Source organism: Cajanus cajan, chromosome 9, assembly GCF_000230855.2.
Source record: "Cajanus cajan strain Asha chromosome 9, NIPB_CcT2T_4, whole genome shotgun sequence".
Lineage (NCBI taxonomy): Eukaryota > Viridiplantae > Streptophyta > Magnoliopsida > Fabales > Fabaceae > Cajanus > Cajanus cajan.
Genome location: NC_138525.1, coordinates 52,532,835 through 52,551,089, shown reverse-complemented (window position 1 = coordinate 52,551,089; position 18,255 = coordinate 52,532,835). Strand labels below are relative to the sequence as shown.

The window sequence follows — 18,255 nt, the reverse complement described above, 5'->3', positions numbered from 1 at the left end:
AGAGAGGGAAAGAAAGAGGGAATCCAGAGGAGGAGGTCCTGACCAAGTTTCAACTCCTGCTTATCCAGGTAAGGGGGGGAGTGAGAAATCTCGCTCGAGGGTGTGTGGATAATTGTTAGATAGTTTGTTTGTCAGATTGGCCCCCAATCCCTTGTCTGTTCTTCTGTCTTTCTGTTTGCTCTACTTTGTTTCTTGTTACTTTGTTTCTTGTTACTTTGTTCCTTGTTACTTTGTTCCTTGTTACTTTTTTCCTTGTTACTTTGTTCCTTGAAAGTAATAAATGAATATGGAATTAATGCTAAAACTAAATAAGTTTTAATATGAAAAAGAATGTTCTCTATGAATTCCTATGCGGACCTTATGAGGAGTATTTATGACATGACCATGTGAAATATGGACAAATGACATGAGACTTAAGAATGGACTATTGAGACAAGTTGTGATTATAAGAATATGGAAAATAATGACATGATATACTTGATGAAATTCTGTAATATGTTAAATGTTGAGTCCATGAAATAATGAAGGTATGACATGCATCATATGCATATATTACTCCAGGTGTGCCGCTGAGGTGATGTTAACTAGGTGTACCTTCGGGTCACCCACGACGTAACATGCTAGGTGTACCTTCGGGTCACCTACGACGTAACATGCTAGGTGTACTTATGGTCACCCACGACGTAACATGCTAACAAGGTGTACCTTAGGGTTACCAGTGATGTAACTAGGTGTACCTTAGGGTCACCAATGATGAATTGTGAATCTTCCGTATGGCGCCACATGCATGCATTTATGAGTCGAGTCCATGACATCATAAGCATGATAAATGAGTATATATGTGATATTGATTATTTATGTGTATTGTTTACATGTGACTTATATTTGTTGTGCGTGTGTGTGCTATCTAACCTTTATTTCTTCACCTAAAACTAAGTGAGATGTTTCTCACTCCCTTGTTGTTTTTGTATGTGTTTAAATTATGTTGCAGGCGATCAACATCATGAGGATGTGGTTGGTTGATGAGGCTTAAGGCTTCAGTTAGGCATGCTTTGATAAGATGTGACATCGAGGCATAGCTAGCTTAGTTTAATATGTTATTGTTTTAATAACTTTAGTTTCTTTTCTTTTGTAATTTCTAACGAAGTTTATAATCCAATAAAAGACCCAAATGTGCATCTTTGTTATATTTTTATTACATGATTTGGAAGTTATAAATTAATCCCTAACCAGGAGGCACTGCCACCTTTACTGGAGTTAATTTATATTTCCTTTATTATTATTTGTATATATATATATGATTTCTTATTTTTCACTAAATTGTATTGAAAATCTTAACTTCTTTTCTTTTATAATTTCTACATTGGAGTGATGATTTATGAGTTATGAATGTGAATCTTCTACCTTGTGATATTTGAGACATTTGTCAACTACGAAAGATTTTATTTACTCAAAAAGAGAAAAAAATTATTTACATTTATTGTGTATTAATGTTGGGATAGAAGGGTGTCACATTTAGTGGTATCAGAGCAGGTCGATCCAATCGGCCGTCAGTTATTAGTTTAATATGCTTGTTTGATGAATGATGAACTGAATTGATTGTGAAACTTGTTGGTATGCTAGTATGATGATTGATTATGTCTATTAATTGTATTATTTTCTTAGACTATGACTGGTAGAAATGATCGTGCGATTGCTGATGTTCTTCAAGCATTAGCACAAGCTATGAATAATAACAATAGAGCTGAGGTCGCTCCTAACTGGTTGGAGCAATTTCAACGAAATCACCCACCTACCTTTAAAGGAGGGTATGACCCAGATGCTGCTATGAATTGGCTAACGGAGATTGAGAAGATCTTCAATGTTATGGATTGTTCCCTCACTCAGAAGGTGAAGTTGGCCACCTTCATGTTGACTGCTGATGCTCACTTTTGGTGGGAGGGAGCACTTCGAAGGATGATTGATGGAGGGGTGCACTTGAATTGGGACAACTTCAAGAAGGCTTTTCTTGAAAAGTATTTCCCGGATGATGTGAGGAGTAGGAATGAAATGGAATTCCTTGAACTGAATCAAGGGAACGACACAGTGGCAGAGTATGCTGCCAAATTTGATGCTTTGGTTCGTTATTGTACACACTACGATGGTGAGGGTGGTGAAAGAGCTAAATGCATAAAATTTGTAAATGGTCTGCGTCCTGAAGTGAAAACTGCAATTAACTATCAGGAGATATATCACTTTCCCACTCTGGTTAATAAGTGTAGCATTTATGATCGTGACAACCGTGCTCGTGCTGCTTTTTATAAAGGAGTTGGAGGTCCTATCCGTGCTGTGAGTTCTAGTACTTCGGGTAGGAGTAAGCCTTACTCCGCTTCTAATAGATTTCAAGGGAATAAAGCTGTTTCCAATAAAAGCAAGTCATTTACTAAAGGATCCACTGTTAGTGTTACTGGAAGTGTTGGAGGATCTGTGTCCACTCCTTCAGGAAGATGTGGGAAGTGTGGACGTATTGGTCATAATCAGTCTGAGTGTCATGACAAGAAGGTTACTTGCTTCAATTGTAGTGGTAAGAGTCACATCAGCACCCAATGTCCTGAACCACGGAGAACACGTGTTATTGGATCAGGTTCGCAAATTGAGCGTCCAAAGACTGTAAGGAGAGTATTTACTCTTAGTGGTGTTGAAGTTGCTCGGTCGAAAAATTTGATACAAGGTACTTGTTTCATAGCTGAGACTCCTTTTGTTGTACTATTTGATTCTGGTGCAACTCATTCCTTTATTTCTGTCTCTTGTGTCCAAAAATTGAATTTGCCTGTGTCTTTGTTAGATTTTGATTTAGTTGTTGAAACTCCTACTAATGGTCCTGTAACTACATCCCTAGTGCGTTTGAAATGTCCTTTGACAGTTTCTAATAAGCAATTTCTAGTTGACTTAATTTTTTTGCCTCTTAGTCAATTAGATGTAATTCTTGGCATGGATTGGTTATCTTCTCACCATGTCCTTTTAAACTGCTTTGAGAAATCTATTTCCTTTGGGGAATGTAAGAATACGGAATTTCTTAGTGCTGCCGACATTAAAACTTGTTTAAAGGAAAATGAAAGAGTATACATGATCTTTGCTTCCTTAACACTTGAGACTGATAGTAAGCTAGATGAGATTCCCTTAGTGAGAGAATTTCCAAAAGTATTCTCTAAGGATGTGTCTAGTTTACCACCTGAGAGAGAGATTGAGTTTAGCATAGACCTAGTACCAGGTACCTCACCTATATCTATAGCACCCTATAGGATGTCCCCAACAGAGTTAGTTGAGCTTAAGAAACAAATAGAGGAACTGCAAGGAAAACAATTCATTAGGCCTAGTGTTTCGCCTTGGGGAGCGCCTGTTTTATTGGTTAAGAAGAAAGATGGGAGCATGAGGTTGTGCGTAGAGTATAGGCAACTGAATAAAGTGACCATTAAGAATAAGTATCCGTTACCTTGGATAGATGACCTTATGGATCAACTAGTTGGAGCTTGTGTGTTCAGTAAGATAGATTTAAGGCCAGGATACCATCAGATTAGAGTAAGAGCTGAGGATGTTCCTAAGACTGCATTTAGGACCCGCTATGGGCACTATGAGTATTTAGTTATGCCTTTTGGTGTGACTAATGCACCTGGTGTTTTTATGGATTATATGAATAGGATCTTTCACCCTTACTTGGATAGATATGTAGTAGTCTTCATAGATGATATCCTAGTGTATTCCAAGACTAGGGAGGAACATGTTGAGCACCTTAGGATCGTTCTTCAAACCCTTAAGGAGAAACAGTTGTATGCAAAATTGTTAAAATGTGAATTTTGGTTGGATAGTGTGAACTTTCTAGGACATGTGATATCCAAGGGTGGAATAGCTGTAGATCCTACTAAGGTAGAAGCTGTGTTAGAGTGGAGTACACCTAAATCAGTATTTGAGATTAGGAGTTTCTTAGGACTAGCCGGTTATTACAGAAGGTTCATAGAGAATTTCTCTAGGCTAGCTCTTCCTTTGACTAAGCTGACAAAGAAGGACCAACCTTTTGTGTGGGATTCTAAGTGTGAGAAAAGTTTTCAAGAGCTTAAGAGGAGATTAACTAGTGCCCCTGTGTTAGTGTTACCTGATCCTAATAAGACTTTTGAGGTATTTTGTGATGCTTCTAAAATGGGTTTAGGAGGAGTGCTTATGCAAGAGGGTAAGGTAGTAGCCTATGCTTCTAGACAACTTAAAATTCATGAGCAAAACTATCCTACCCATGACCTTGAGTTAGCTGCAATAGTATTTGTGCTTAAGTTGTGGAGACATTACTTGTTTGGGTCTAGATTTGAGGTTTTTAGTGACCATAAAAGCCTTAAGTACTTGTTTGACCAAAAGGAATTGAATATGAGGCAGAGAAGATGGTTAGAATTCCTTAAGGATTATGACTTTCAATTGAATTATCACCCTGGCAAGGCTAATGTTGTAGCTGACGCTTTGAGTAGAAAATCTTTGAAAGTGTCTTCTTTGATGATTAGGGAATTGCAAATGATTGAGGAGTTTAGGGATATGAGCTTAGGGTGTGAGTTGACTTCTAAGAGTATTAAGTTGGGAGCTTTGAAAGTGACTAATAGCTTGATAGATGAGATTAGAGAAGGTTAGAAAATGGATCCTTTCTTATTGAGTCAAGTAGAGAAGTTGAATCAAGGTGTGAAAAGTGAGTTTAGAATTGGAGTGGATGGAGTCTTGAGATTTAAGGATAGGTTGTGCATTCCTAGTGTGCCAAAGCTTAAGAGAGCAATCCTAGAAGAAGGTCATAAGAGTATCCTTAGTATCCATCCAGAAGCCACTAAGATGTACCAAGACCTTAAAAAGATGTTTTGGTGGCCTAAGATGAAGAGAGAAGTGGGGGAATTTGTGTATGCTTGCTTAATATGTCAGAAAGCTAAGGTGGAACACCAAAAACCTTTAGGTCTGATGCAACCTTTAGATGTGCCTGTGTGGAAGTGGGATAGCATCTCTATGGATTTTGTAGTTGGATTACCTAAGATTGTGAAGAACTTGGATGCTATATGGGTCATTATGGATAGATTGACTAAGTCTGCCCATTTTATTCCCATTAATATTAGGTATCCTTTGGAGAGGTTAACCAAGTTGTACATTAGTGAGATCGTGAGGTTGCATGGAGTTGCTACTAGTATAGTGTCTGATAGAGATCCTAGGTTTACCTCTAGATTTTGGGAGAGTTTGCATAAGGCTTTAGGCACTAAGCTTAGATTGAGTTCAACCTACCATCCCCAAACAGATGGCCAAACTGAGAGAACCATACAATCTTTGGAAGACTTGTTGAGGGCTTGCATCTTGGAACATAGAGGTAGTTGGGATAGTTTCCTACCTTTAATAGAGTTTACCTACAATAATAACTACCATTCCAGTATTGGGATGGCACCCTATGAGGCTTTGTATGGTAGGAGATGTAGAACACCTTTATGTTGGGTAGAACCTGGAGAGAATGCCATGTTAGGACCTGAGATAGTTCAACAAACTACTGAACAGGTTAAGATGATCCAAGAGAGGATGAGAGCAACCCAGAGTAGGCAAAAGAGTTATAATGGCAAGAGGAGAAAAGACCTTGAGTTTAAAGAAGGCGATCATGTATTCCTTAAAGTCACTCCTTGGACAGGAGTAGGCAGAACACTGAAATCCCGTAAGCTTACTCCACGTTTCATTAGTCCTTATCAAATTCTTAAAAAGATCGGTGAAGTAGCCTATCAATTTGCCTTGCCTCCATCTCTTTCAAATCTCCATAGTGTTTTTCATGTTTCCCAACTCAGAAAGTATGTCCATGATCCTTCCCATATCATTGAGTCTGACAATATTCAGTTGAAGGATAATCTCACTTATGAAACGGTTCCTTTAAGGATTGATGACACGAGGCTGAAACAACTGAGAGGAAAGGAAATCCCTTTGGTTAAGGTCGTTTGGGGAGGAAATTTTGAAGAAAGTGCTACATGAGAATTAGAAAGCAAGATGCGAGAAGCTTATCCATTTATATTTTCAGGTAAATTTCGGGGATGAAATTTCTAAAAGGAGCGGAGAATTGTAACACCCCGAATTTTCTACTAATAGACTATTAATTATTATTTATTTTTATATTTATGAAGATTATTATTTTAGTTAAATAAAAGGGGCTTTATAGAATATTTTAAAGGTTTGTAATAATTTAAATTATTTATAAAAAAATTAATTCTGATTTTTTTTAGGTTCAGAACGGCCTGTTCCGAAAAGCGGAACGGACTATTCCCAAAAAGTGGAACGGGCGTTCCAAAAAGTGGAACAGGCCGTTCTAGGGTAATAAAATAGCCTAAAATTGTTAGTTGGAAACGGGCCGTTTCAAGTATGGTCAACGTGGGTTAAAATCATCCCCAGAACGGGGCGTTTTGATTTAAGAACGGGCCATTTTGGTGTTGAGAACGGGTCGTTCCACTTATGATTATCTGTGTAAAAAGGAATCCCAGAATGGGCTGTTCTAATTTTAGAACGGGCCGTTCTGCTATTTGAAAACGGACAGTTCCGATTTTAGAACGGGCCGTTCCAGTGGAAAAATTTGCCTATATTCGAAGGAGGAAGAGAGAGAGAAAGAGAGAGAGAGAGAGAAAGAGAAACAGAAAGAAAGAGAGGGAAAGAAAGAGGGAATCCAGAGGAGGAGGTCCTGCCCAAGTTTCAACTCCTGCTTATCCAGGTAAGGGGAGAGTGAGAAACCTCGCTCGAGGGTGTGGGGATAATTGTTAGATAGTTTGTTTGTCAGATTGGCCCCCAATCCCTTGCCTGTTGTTCTGTCTTTCTGTTTGCTCTACTTTGTTTCTTGTTACTTTGTTTCTTGTTACTTTGTTCCTTGTTACTTTTTTCCTTGTTACTTTGTTCCTTGAAAGTAATAAATGAATATGGAATTAATGCTAAAACTAAATAAGTTTTAATATGAAAAAGAATGTTCTCTATGAATTCCTATGCGGACCTTATGAAGAGTATTTATGACATGACCATGTAAAATATAGACAAATGACATGAGACTTAAGAATGGACTATTGAGACAAGTTGTGATTATAAGAATATGGAAAATAATGACATGATATACTTGATGAAATTCTGTAATAAGTTAAATGTTGAGTCCATGAAATAATGAAGGTATGACATGCATCATATGCATATATTACTTCAGGTGTGCTGCTGAGGCCGCAGACCAACGATGCTAACTAGGTGTACCTTCGGGTCACCCACGACGTAACATGCTAACAAGGTGTACCTTAGAGTCACCAGTGATGTAACTAGGTGTACCTTAGGGTTACCAATGATGAATTGTGAATCTTCCGTATGGCGCCACATGCATGCATTTATGAGTCGAGTCCATGACATCATAAGCATGATAAATGAGTATATATGTGATATTTGATTATTTATGTGTATTGTTTACATGTGACTTATATTTGTTGTGCGTGTATGTGCTATCTAACCTTTATTTCTTCACCTAAAACTAAGTGAGATGTTTCTCACTCCCTTGTTGTTTTTGTATGTGTTTAAATTATGTTGCAGGCGATCAGCATCATGAGGATGTGGTTGGTTGATGAGGCTTAGGCTTCAGTTAGACATGCTCTAATAGGATGTGACATCGAGGCATAGCTAGCTTAGTTTAATATGTTATTGTTTTAATAACTTTAGTTTCTCTTCTTTTGTAATTTCTAACGAAGTTTATAATCCAATAAAAGACCCAAATATGCATCTTTGTTATATTTTTATTACATGATTTAGAAGTTATAAATTAATCCCTAAGCAGGAGGCACCGCCACCTTTTCTGGAGTTAATTTATATTTCCTTTATTATTATTTGTATATATATATGATTTCTTATTTTTCACTAAATTGTATTGAAAATCTTAACTTCTTTTCTTTTATAATTTCTACATTGGAGTGATGATTTATGAGTTATGAATGTGAATCTTCTACCTTGTGATATTTGAAACATTTGTCAACTACGAAAAATTTTATTTACTCAAAAAGAGAAAAAAAATTGTTTACATTTATTTATTTTGTATTAATGTTGGGGTAGAAAGGTGTCACATCTTCAAGTTTAAAAAATCATGTGATAGCCAAATGCATGTTTAGCATCACGAATGTGACTTTTGTAATAAAATGCTTTATGAAATAGAGGCTTAAGGGAGGCGAATATGAACATGTCATCGTTGATATTGCCTGAAGGTTAATAGGCAATGTTTTTTGAGGGATACGATTGAAGATTGATGCAAGGCTGTACAAAGGTTACCAAATAAATGATGGTGGAACTATTTTGACGACGCATTAGGATTTTGAATCAGTTATTTCCGTAATCCAATTTGATTTTCCAATTTTGAATTTCTGCACCTCATTAAAATCAACTATATTTATCGTTTCAGCGAAATAATTATGATTTTTTTTAACAAAATAAAACCACAAACGCAGAGACAACTTAATTTTTTTTTCACATCCTAACAAAATAAAATAGAGACACCTAGACAGTTACATCTCATTTTAGATTATCATTGTTGATTTATATTTTTCTAAAAGATTTCCTTTTGATGCTTCTACATGGGAGTTCAACAATTGCACGGCTATACATTAAAGCTCCTCTACTTTCCATGAAACACAACATTCAGAACATCAGAGTTCTGTCAAAACATATGAATCACAACAAAGTGGCATTGATTGCACATGATATAATCTTAGAATTTCAACCTTCATTGATGACAACATCTAAGGGCAAAATCCTTTTGTTGGAACCGAAGAACCGAGAACCCAAGGGACATTTCAATCAGTACCTGATCTCCTCTTGAATAGATTGTCTCCCAAGAGCCATTCCCTCGAAATTACTCAAAAAAAAACACCCATTAGTTAAATTTACCAAGTTCCATCTTCTTCTTGATAGCCCTCTGACCGTGATAGACAAATGAATCTAGTATTCCAGATACAGTGAAAACACCTATATGCAGTTAAACATCAAGTATGATTCTATTAGGACTCACAAATGAAATGATATCTGTCAGTATTCAAATCAAGTTTTGAAAGAATAAAGAGGAATAGTGGAAAATCCATATCTACCTCCAACTATGGCACACACATTAGTAAGAAAATGTAAGAATGAGACATTTTCTTCGATAAAAGTAACCTGCAAAATGTTATTTCAGTATAATGAGATCAAAGAGCAAGAAAGAAAAGAGAAAATGAAATAAAAGAAAAAACCTGGTAGAAGGAAAATAATAAATAAAAAGCTTGATTGCAATTACTGACTCTAATATTCCATATCTTAACATTAGTCAAAAGCCATAATAATCAGGGGTTAAAAAACTCACCTTAATTGGAGAAAGGTCATAGAAGAAGAAAACTCCGGGGAGGGACTGCAGGCGGCCTACATCTCCAGTCCTGAAGTGTTCTGTCACAGAGAACTGCAAGAACATTTCCAGTTTGTATTAAGTTTCACTAGCAAGAACCAAAAATAGATGCCAGAACACGAAATTTACAAGTTCAGCAACCTGGTTTGATTGAATAGTATGCCCAATCACATCAGTGTATACCGTAGGCACAACCTGGAAAAAAAATACAAGTGACAAAAAGTTGATGAGTTTTCGAACATAAATTTTTTTTGGTGCAATATTCCACCTATTAAGGAGCTAAGGGCTTCTCATAATGTCTTGGGGGGAAAGATGACAGAAGGTGCACATCTCACTACAGATGTGTCTAATATACTGATAACAACAAATTCTGATCCTGCAAGATTCATAGAACTTGTAGAATTAAAAGAAATAACAACTCAACTCACCAACATTTCCTTTTTTGTAGTAAACAGGCAATATTCATCAAGTAAATTATAGTTATATAAACCAAAAATACTAAAATTTGGAATGCTAACAACTTAGTATTAGTAATATGCAGTTTGTAGAGATACAAAAGCTAACCTTAATAAAGTACTGGTACATCCCACTTGGTGTTTCTTGTGTCCAATGCACACTGATAATCAAGAAAGGAATGAAATGAAAATAAATACAATAATGAAGTTTGATAAACTGTTGATTGGATTTGAGGCTACTAGAATATGAAGAGCTCACTTATCAAGAGGATTAACAACACCAGGGAAATACTCTCCAAATGCTAATCTGTTGATGTGGTGACTTAACTAAATTACATGTTGTAGACAAGTTAGTGTCTTGAAATATTAGAATTGAGAAAAAATTTGTTGCCAAATAATAACAAAGTATTATAATATGTTGCTCTTGAAATTTCACGTCTAGTAGGAATTGCAATAAAAATTTGCAAACGGAATACAAATTAACATCATGTCTTACATTAAAAGAATCCTTTTGAAATGCCAACAGGTCATGTACATGTACGCCAGATTGCTGAAAGCTTTTCCCAGGTGCAAAATGAAAATTCCCTGCCACCTTATTTACTTCCAAGAAACCATACACATTGCATCCTTCACCTTCTTCATCCTTGATTCTTTGTAAGAATCCTTCTCTTTTGCACTAAATGACACATCATATGCCAAATAGGGGCTGGATTAAATTAACAATTTTACGTTGGCAGAAGAGTAATTTAAAAGAGGAGAATGAAGATATGTCGATAAGATAAGACCACCAATAATTGAAGATACAACTAAGTGAAATATGATAAGGAATCCATCCTTAATCCTTTGATAATTCAACATTTAAATTTACTAGTGAATAATCAAACTATAAGCCAAACTCTTTCATAACAATGCTACATAAGTGATGAACCCCGCTACAGAGTGATGAACTCTGCTCTAACGAAGTAATGGTTGCATGCCTACGACAAAGCCAACATGCAAACTAGGTGAACCCAGTTCAAAAAAGGTGAACAAACCCATCTCCAACTGAGGTGAACAACCCATCTGTAGCAAGGTTGACCCAACTGCAATTCTATGATGGTGTGTTTGGTTGTAGAATTTTAATGGAGTATTTCATTTTTTTTTAAGAATTTCAAATGTCTTAGGATGAAATGCTTTGTTTGGATGAAAAATTTACAAAGAATTTGAAATCCAAACATTTGTAAAATTCTTTAAAATAGTAGAATTTCAAATTCTTCCAAAAAAAGTAAGAATTTGAAATTCTTCATATTTATCTTTTATCTCTCTCTTATCTCTTAATTATTAAATATTCAAAAACATTTTTTAAATAATTAAATATTATATAATATTAATTTTTAAAGCTATTAAATATTTTTAAAAAATTGGATAATATTTATTTTTATAAAATTTAATCTTAAAATCTCAAATATATATATATATATATATTATATTTTAAATCAATTTTACCAATGGTGAAAATCAAATTATCATATCCAAAGTAAGAATTTAAAATTTAATAAATTTGAATTGACTTATCCGAACAAAACATTTAAAGAATGATAGAAATTGAAATCAAAGTAATTCAAATTTCAAAAATTTCAAATTCCTTGAATTTCTAAAGTTCCCCATCCAAACACACCACGAGGGAAGTTCCCACCATTATCTTCCATCTTTAGACAGTTTTTAACCTTATGTCTTGTATGTTGTCCATCACTGTTGCAACTTTTTGCACTCTATGTACTGAATAAAGAACCCTTCATACAATTTGTGAAATTGTCAATAAGATCTGTTTGTGTATTGAGTTATGACCCCAAGTTCGGTTTATGAGGTGCTTATAGATAATTTGAAGTTTTGAAATATGAACCTCGTGGATCAAAATCCTCAAGAACTTAATTGCCGTTATGCTTTAGCTTGTATTATTATACTATGTTATTTTAGTTTGCTATAAAGTTGTAATGTCGAATATTTATTATGAATATAATATCACATTTAGTTTGGATTTTATGATAGGTATTTCAATTATTAAGGTTATTTGTATTATGGTATAAGTTTTTGGGAGCTCTATGAATTTGCAAAGTCTCGAGTTTGACCACCTTTGTTGTATATACATAAAAAAAATTCTACGTCTAATGTTCAATTACATGCGTGTTGCTGTATCAGACAGCTAATCCATAGTTCAACATCAAAAAAAGCCACTGGATGTTAAAGTGTGGCAGCCAACTCATCATTAATAGTAAAAGGATGAAACAAAAAATGGTAGTTCATCAACTAACAATACTGCATTGCACAATAATGATTTTTATCATTAACAGTTCATGTTACTGTTCATAATGAAGTTACAATAAAGAAAGTATCAATCAGGAAAATTAGTTTCTTCTATAATAAAACTTGATAAGTAAACCATGCGTACCATGTTATATGCTGTAGAAAGTATTTTAATTGAAAATTTGAAATTGCAGAATAGTTTCAAATGGATCGTACATATAGAGTTTTAACTAATAACTACTTCAGATAACCAGTCCAGCAATAAGTGTGGCCTGAAAAGTTGTGCACTTTGAGACTTCCGTACTCATAAATTGAAAGAATGAACATTGCACACAGCAGAAAATTTCACATGTATCTATCAACAAAATAATATTTGAAATGTAGAGGAATAATATTGGATTCAAGGTTAAAATGTCAACCACAAACCTGATCAATTAAATCTGGATTTGAAAGTGCCCAACCTTTCTTTCGGTATGCTTCACGAACATCCTCACAAGAATTACAACATTCGTCATCTGACTGTAAACATAAATATATGCAAGGTTCCGGTAAGCATCAACTTTTTTTATGATAAGAACATTTCCATCAAAACCACGTGCAATACATCATTTATTCATTATGAAGCCTTAATAGAAAATCAAATATATCAAATGGGAGAAAAATGCAAGGGTTTGACTATTAAATTTGCCTAGTTGAAATTAGAATATTGTTTATCTAGAAAAAAAATAAAGCCCCTTGAAGTTTTTACGTGCAAATAGCAATAAAAAAAATCAGATTTCCTAGTATGCACTGTACATGAACATTCTCCACTCTCTTTTCTCCAGAAAACAATACATGCACAAGGCAAGACATGCATATAAAACACAATTTAAAAACCAGGCATACCGCTTCAGCACCGTAACAAGAGCCACAATAAGTCTCATTGTGCTCGAGCCTGCCTCCATGTCTTTGCAATGGCTTTTCAATCTGACCAAATAAAGAGTTAGATGAAAATGCTCTACAGAAAAGGTAAGCAAGACATAAACCTGATGTCTTAAAACAATAATTCAAGAAGAAACCCTAGATAGAGTACTACTGATCTAATCTGAATAAGTGCAAAAATGAAACAAATTGCATCTCAAAGGAATCAAGATAATTGAGTGCCGACACAAGCTCATTTTCCAAAGACGAAGTTGCCTCTAAATGTTTTTTAGTCAGTTGGGCCTACTAAATATTAATGTGTCAATTACTACAACTGTGAATGACTGTCAACTTTTGGAGAAGTTAAATGAGAGAACTTCTATAAATTAACTTAAATTCATTTAGCATTATTATTTTCTTCTCTCATAAATGCTTAATAAGAAATTTATCCAAACTAAGCTGAAATTCAAAAATACATTTGTCGATTTACCTTGGGAGCACCAATTCCTTCTTGCCTTGTTTCTATCACATTGCCATGAGAGTCTAATCTCTTCTTGATTATATCATGTTTCTGAGCATTACACAGCAAAATACAAAAAACATTATTATATTACCAAATTACAGCAACAAAACCAAAATCAAAACGAAATTGATATCTAAATGCTGTTAATTTATTTATTAAGCGCAAAATTGATAATAAAAAATATTAATGAAGTTATTTTAATTTAATAACACATACGACATCTAGATGCTGCTCTCCGCTAATGTCCATGGCGTCAAGACTGAGTATGGAACATGGAAGTGCAGGAAACGTCACATCAAACTGCACTTTCAACATCAAAATGATAGCGACAAGTTAATTCATAATTATTTCGTATATACTTGCTTGCATTGCAGAAAAAAATAAAAGAAATCAGTAATTACATTGATACGCAGTGTTTCGCCTCTGGAAGTGTCCACAATAAGCTTGGTCTCCGTCACCGCATGGAGATACATCCCTGAAGGCAGTGGCAAATACGACAATGAGTTTTGATTGGGGCTTTTAATAAAAATGGCGGAAGGAAAGGCAAAATGGCATGGGAAAGAAGAGTACAAAGCTCAGAGAAGAAGAGCAAGAGCATGATGATGGAGGATGCGAGGGTGATGACGCCACCGGAGAGCGTACGACTATAGAAATCTTCGTTGATTTTAGGGTACGCATCGAGGTTGCGGAGCTTGCTCATTATGCTGTCCATGATTGAATTTCCCCCAAATCGGTGATTATTGTTGTGGATCCAAAACCAAAGATCTAAGATATAAACCTTAACTTTGATTAAAAAAAAAATATGGAGAAAGATTAGTAGAAGTGTTTTGAAATCGAAAACACCCCGTTCAATCAAAATTCTTTTGGTTTGAATTGTGACGAAGCATATTTATCTCTGCGTGTGCGTGTTTTTTTACCAAATAAAATATTCCGACTCTAAAAAACATACGAAAATGTTTTTGTTATTTGTCTGCGCAGGGAAGGAAGAAGGCTTTTTTTGCTGCGTCAATATAGGAAAATATTTTATTTTTTACCAAATAAAATATACCATTTTCTTTTTGGATTCAGATCTTCTTAATTTTCAAAACCTCTCTCCTCTCGACTTCTCTGTCAACCAAATTTACACAATTTTTTTCTTCCTTAAGTATACTTTTTAGTCCACGTCAATTTTGTTGCTCCAACCTTTTTCTAGTATAAATTGAATTAAGAGCACCATAACCATTTTATGAGTAGTGCCAAAATCAATGTCATAACGTTGGATCAAAGAATCAAACTATTGACATCCCAAATATTTAAGTAAATCATGAGGCAATAAAACTGTGTAAGCGAAGTGTTTTTGTTTTTTATTTGTAAAAGAATTATTTGTAATGGCAATGGCCCATGATAGGAAAATATAATTAATTGATAAAAAAATTAAGAAAACCATCAAGTTAAAAAAATTATATGATAACCAAATAAATAGTAACTCCCCCCTTCCCCCCACCGCAATCCCCCAAAAAAATAATGCAAACATGACAAACAATGAAAACCAAATTCAGACGGGAAAAATAATTACAAAATGGCATACCTGCACTCTGCTGAGGATTTATCCCAACACCATCTGCAAGTATAGCATAATGAATGTGATTTATAGCAAATCAGCTTTGTTCGTACAATAACAGAAAGATGAACGAATATAGAGTAAATTCTTCTTCCCTCTCTTGGATTTTGTGTGCAGTATACTAATATCCCATCTTTTATGAAAATACCCAAAAAAAATCCCTTGTATTTATACATTGCACTACAATACATTGCAAAATGTTATTGGGCCCAATAGATTTAATAACACAATTTAACCCTTTTTTTGGTCTATGAAAATTTAGGGGAAGGGAGATTGCCCAATTCTGAGATCAAGACATGCCACAAGCCTTAGTGGAGGCTTACAATGGTTACAACTTATCAATGAAGGACTACTAACAAGAACCAAATCCACCACCTTTTTTTTATTAACACTTATTCTCATCCTACCAGTCAAGCCAACCCTCATTGGTACTAGTTAGAATATACAAAAAAAAATATCTAATAATATCTTGATTGTATCTTAAAGTAATCAAGAGTAATTCAGAATATACTAGGTCATCTATGAGGATTGGTTCTCAACTTCTCACATCTGTTTATATTCCATTATGTGTTTTCTTATTTAAATTGGATTATGATTTAGTATTAACAATAGGGACTAATGCTTTATATTTTGTAACACAAGTCGAGATAGTATGTCAACAGCTTCTAGTTCGCTTACTTTAATGCTCATATGTTCAAAGAGCTCACCGGTGCACATTCTGAAACTTTAGTTCCCTAGTGAAGTAGCAAGATTTTATGATTGGTGTTGAGAAATTAATTTACTTCTTGTCATAGATCTGTACTTCTTTACTAAGGTAGTACTATTGTACTATGTTAATATTACTTGCTCTTTCGTTTATTCCAACATAAAAGGACCCATCCTCCCCATACAAAGCTAGATAATGAATTACAAATAAACATTAAGGGTTTGTCTATGCTCCTCTCTCTCTAAAACTAGATCCCTACGGACCAATTGATGGCATAGATAGAGCCCACATGAAGAAGCACCATGGGATAGTGATAAACAAAACAATGCCTTATTTTAATATAAAAAATAAATTTTATTACAGAAGTAAGGAACGTGTAAACGTGCAACTAGTTACATGTTCCTTATACTAAAAGGTAGATGAAAAAACTGAATAATGCAGCAAGACTACCTAGTCTCTTTACAACAACAACAGAAGCCTTATTCCACTAAGTGAGGTTGGCTATTCAGTCTCTTTGCATTTCCTTTCCAAACTTGCAAGTCCCTAAAAGTGGCCATGACGAGAACACCAAAGAGAAAGCTAAAATTAAAAATCCCATCCCATAACAAATATATGGTAAAAAAATATGCCCTTAAAGATGCTAACATTCTGCTCTAGACAGGTTCATCAAAGGATTGCATACATGTCACACTACCATAACAGATCACCCTCCTTACTTTTACTAAGAACCTTTCTAACAAACCAGCAAAAAATTGTTCGACATGGGAGAGACGAATTGATTCAAGTTAAAGCAAAAAGAGAATGCAATTGACGATACTAGAATATGGGAAATGGAAAAGAAAAAAAAAAAAAAGTTTTGATGAGCCTACGGATCACAATGCTTTTTCCATCTCAGCATACAATTTATCTTCTTTTTCATTATTTTAGGAGCCAGGGGAGTTAAAAGAGAATTTTGTTCTGAAATAATGGTATAACTCTTTTTCACAACAGAACAGAGCATTTTAGAAAAAAGAAGATTCATAATCTTAGATTTTACCCAGTTCTTAAAAACACTTGGTTGTCTTAGATTTCATAATTTCATTTTCACCCCCAAAAATACCAATGTGTCTAGTATCCAACACAATGAACACACTGTCAAAACAATTCTCCGAATTTGAAAAGCTCCGAGTAAAATTAAGCGTTCTCTGAATAATCTCCCAAACTTGCACAATCAAGCTCCCAAATCTAATCAATAAAATGAAATAAAATCTGAATCTATCCCAAATAGAAAAATAAGGTAATATAAAAGAAATTACCATTGGTGATGATGGCGCTGGCTTGGGGAGGCACTTTGAATTTGAGAAGGGCGGTGAAAGGTGCAGAGTTTGGAACACTGAATCTGAAATTGCTAAAATAGAAAATTAGAAGATTGGGGCGATTAAGTTAAGAAGACGGTGAAAAGGAATTGAAATGAGATGACAACACACACTTTGAAGAAAAGCTTTGGATCGGAGGTGAAGGTTACTTTGACCTAACATCCCTCTCTGTATACCAAAATGTGTTTTATACATATCATTTCATCCATTTCAAAAACTCAATATTAAAATAAAATATATATTTATTTTTATAATTTAAGTATTATTTTTATACATTTTTTTCTTAAAAATATTGTTTTTGTATTTATTATAGTATTTTTTTTAAAATTTTATCTCTTTAAATATAGATTTTTCATATCTATTTGAAAACATTTCTTAAAATAATTTATATCATAATTAAAGATATAATTTCTATTCTCAAAATTATTTATTATAAATTTTAATTATAATATACTATATATATTATAAAATATTATATCATAGAGTCCAAATTCAATCCAAGTATTTTTAGTCCAATCATTATAACCTATAACTCACATTGGACCGGTCCGTAACGAATCGGATAATTCATTTTATTAGTTATACTTATCTTTATCGTTATAATTTTTATAGATAAAAAAAATATTTTTCAAACAATTATGGGATGTCATTGTAGAGAAAAAAAATTAAGAAATATTTAATTAGCCTCACAAAACTCATGTAGTCTGGGCATATATTTATGTTTAAAAATAATTATTTTCTTATAAAATTTAATTATAATATCATTTATATATTCAAAAAATTTACTCATTATAAATTATAAATATATATATTAAACAAATAAATGTAATCTGATCCTTTAAACATGAGAATATTAGTTTTTCATCTCTTTGAAAATAATTGTGAAAAGCTTCTGCCAAAAGGAAAATTCTTGAGCTAGGAAAGTTATTTTTTTAATACTTAAATATTTTTAAACTTTGCAAAACAAGTAAGTTTTGTTTTTACTCCCGGTAAAAAAATTATATTTTTCATTCCTCTAAAATTTAAGATT

At 33.9% G+C, this 18,255-nt stretch overlaps 1 protein-coding gene across 10 annotated transcripts; it reads right to left on the bottom strand.

Moving 5' to 3' along the window:
- Positions 1 to 8,610: 8,610 nt before the first annotated feature.
- Positions 8,611 to 17,437, bottom strand: LOC109816834 (uncharacterized). 10 transcript variants are annotated; one of them, XM_020381966.3, is made up of 17 exons: positions 17,339 to 17,437; positions 17,166 to 17,248; positions 16,321 to 16,413; positions 15,132 to 15,164; positions 14,135 to 14,347; positions 13,966 to 14,039; positions 13,781 to 13,864; positions 13,532 to 13,612; positions 13,027 to 13,107; positions 12,568 to 12,660; positions 10,355 to 10,534; positions 10,118 to 10,185; positions 9,968 to 10,019; positions 9,545 to 9,598; positions 9,365 to 9,457; positions 9,114 to 9,180; positions 8,611 to 8,994 (listed from the first exon to the last, which is right to left on the bottom strand). In XM_020381966.3, exons 5-17 carry the CDS (start codon positions 14,274 to 14,276, stop codon positions 8,903 to 8,905), a joined length of 1,161 nt encoding a protein of 386 aa, XP_020237555.1. In that variant the 5' UTR covers positions 14,277 to 14,347; positions 15,132 to 15,164; positions 16,321 to 16,413; positions 17,166 to 17,248; positions 17,339 to 17,437; the 3' UTR covers positions 8,611 to 8,902. The 10 variants fall into 10 exon arrangements, with proteins under 10 accessions (XP_020237555.1, XP_020237556.1, XP_020237557.1 ...); XM_020381967.3 differs by having other exon boundaries at positions 14,135 to 14,342; XM_020381968.3 differs by having other exon boundaries at positions 14,135 to 14,329.
- Positions 17,438 to 18,255: the final 818 nt, after the last annotated feature.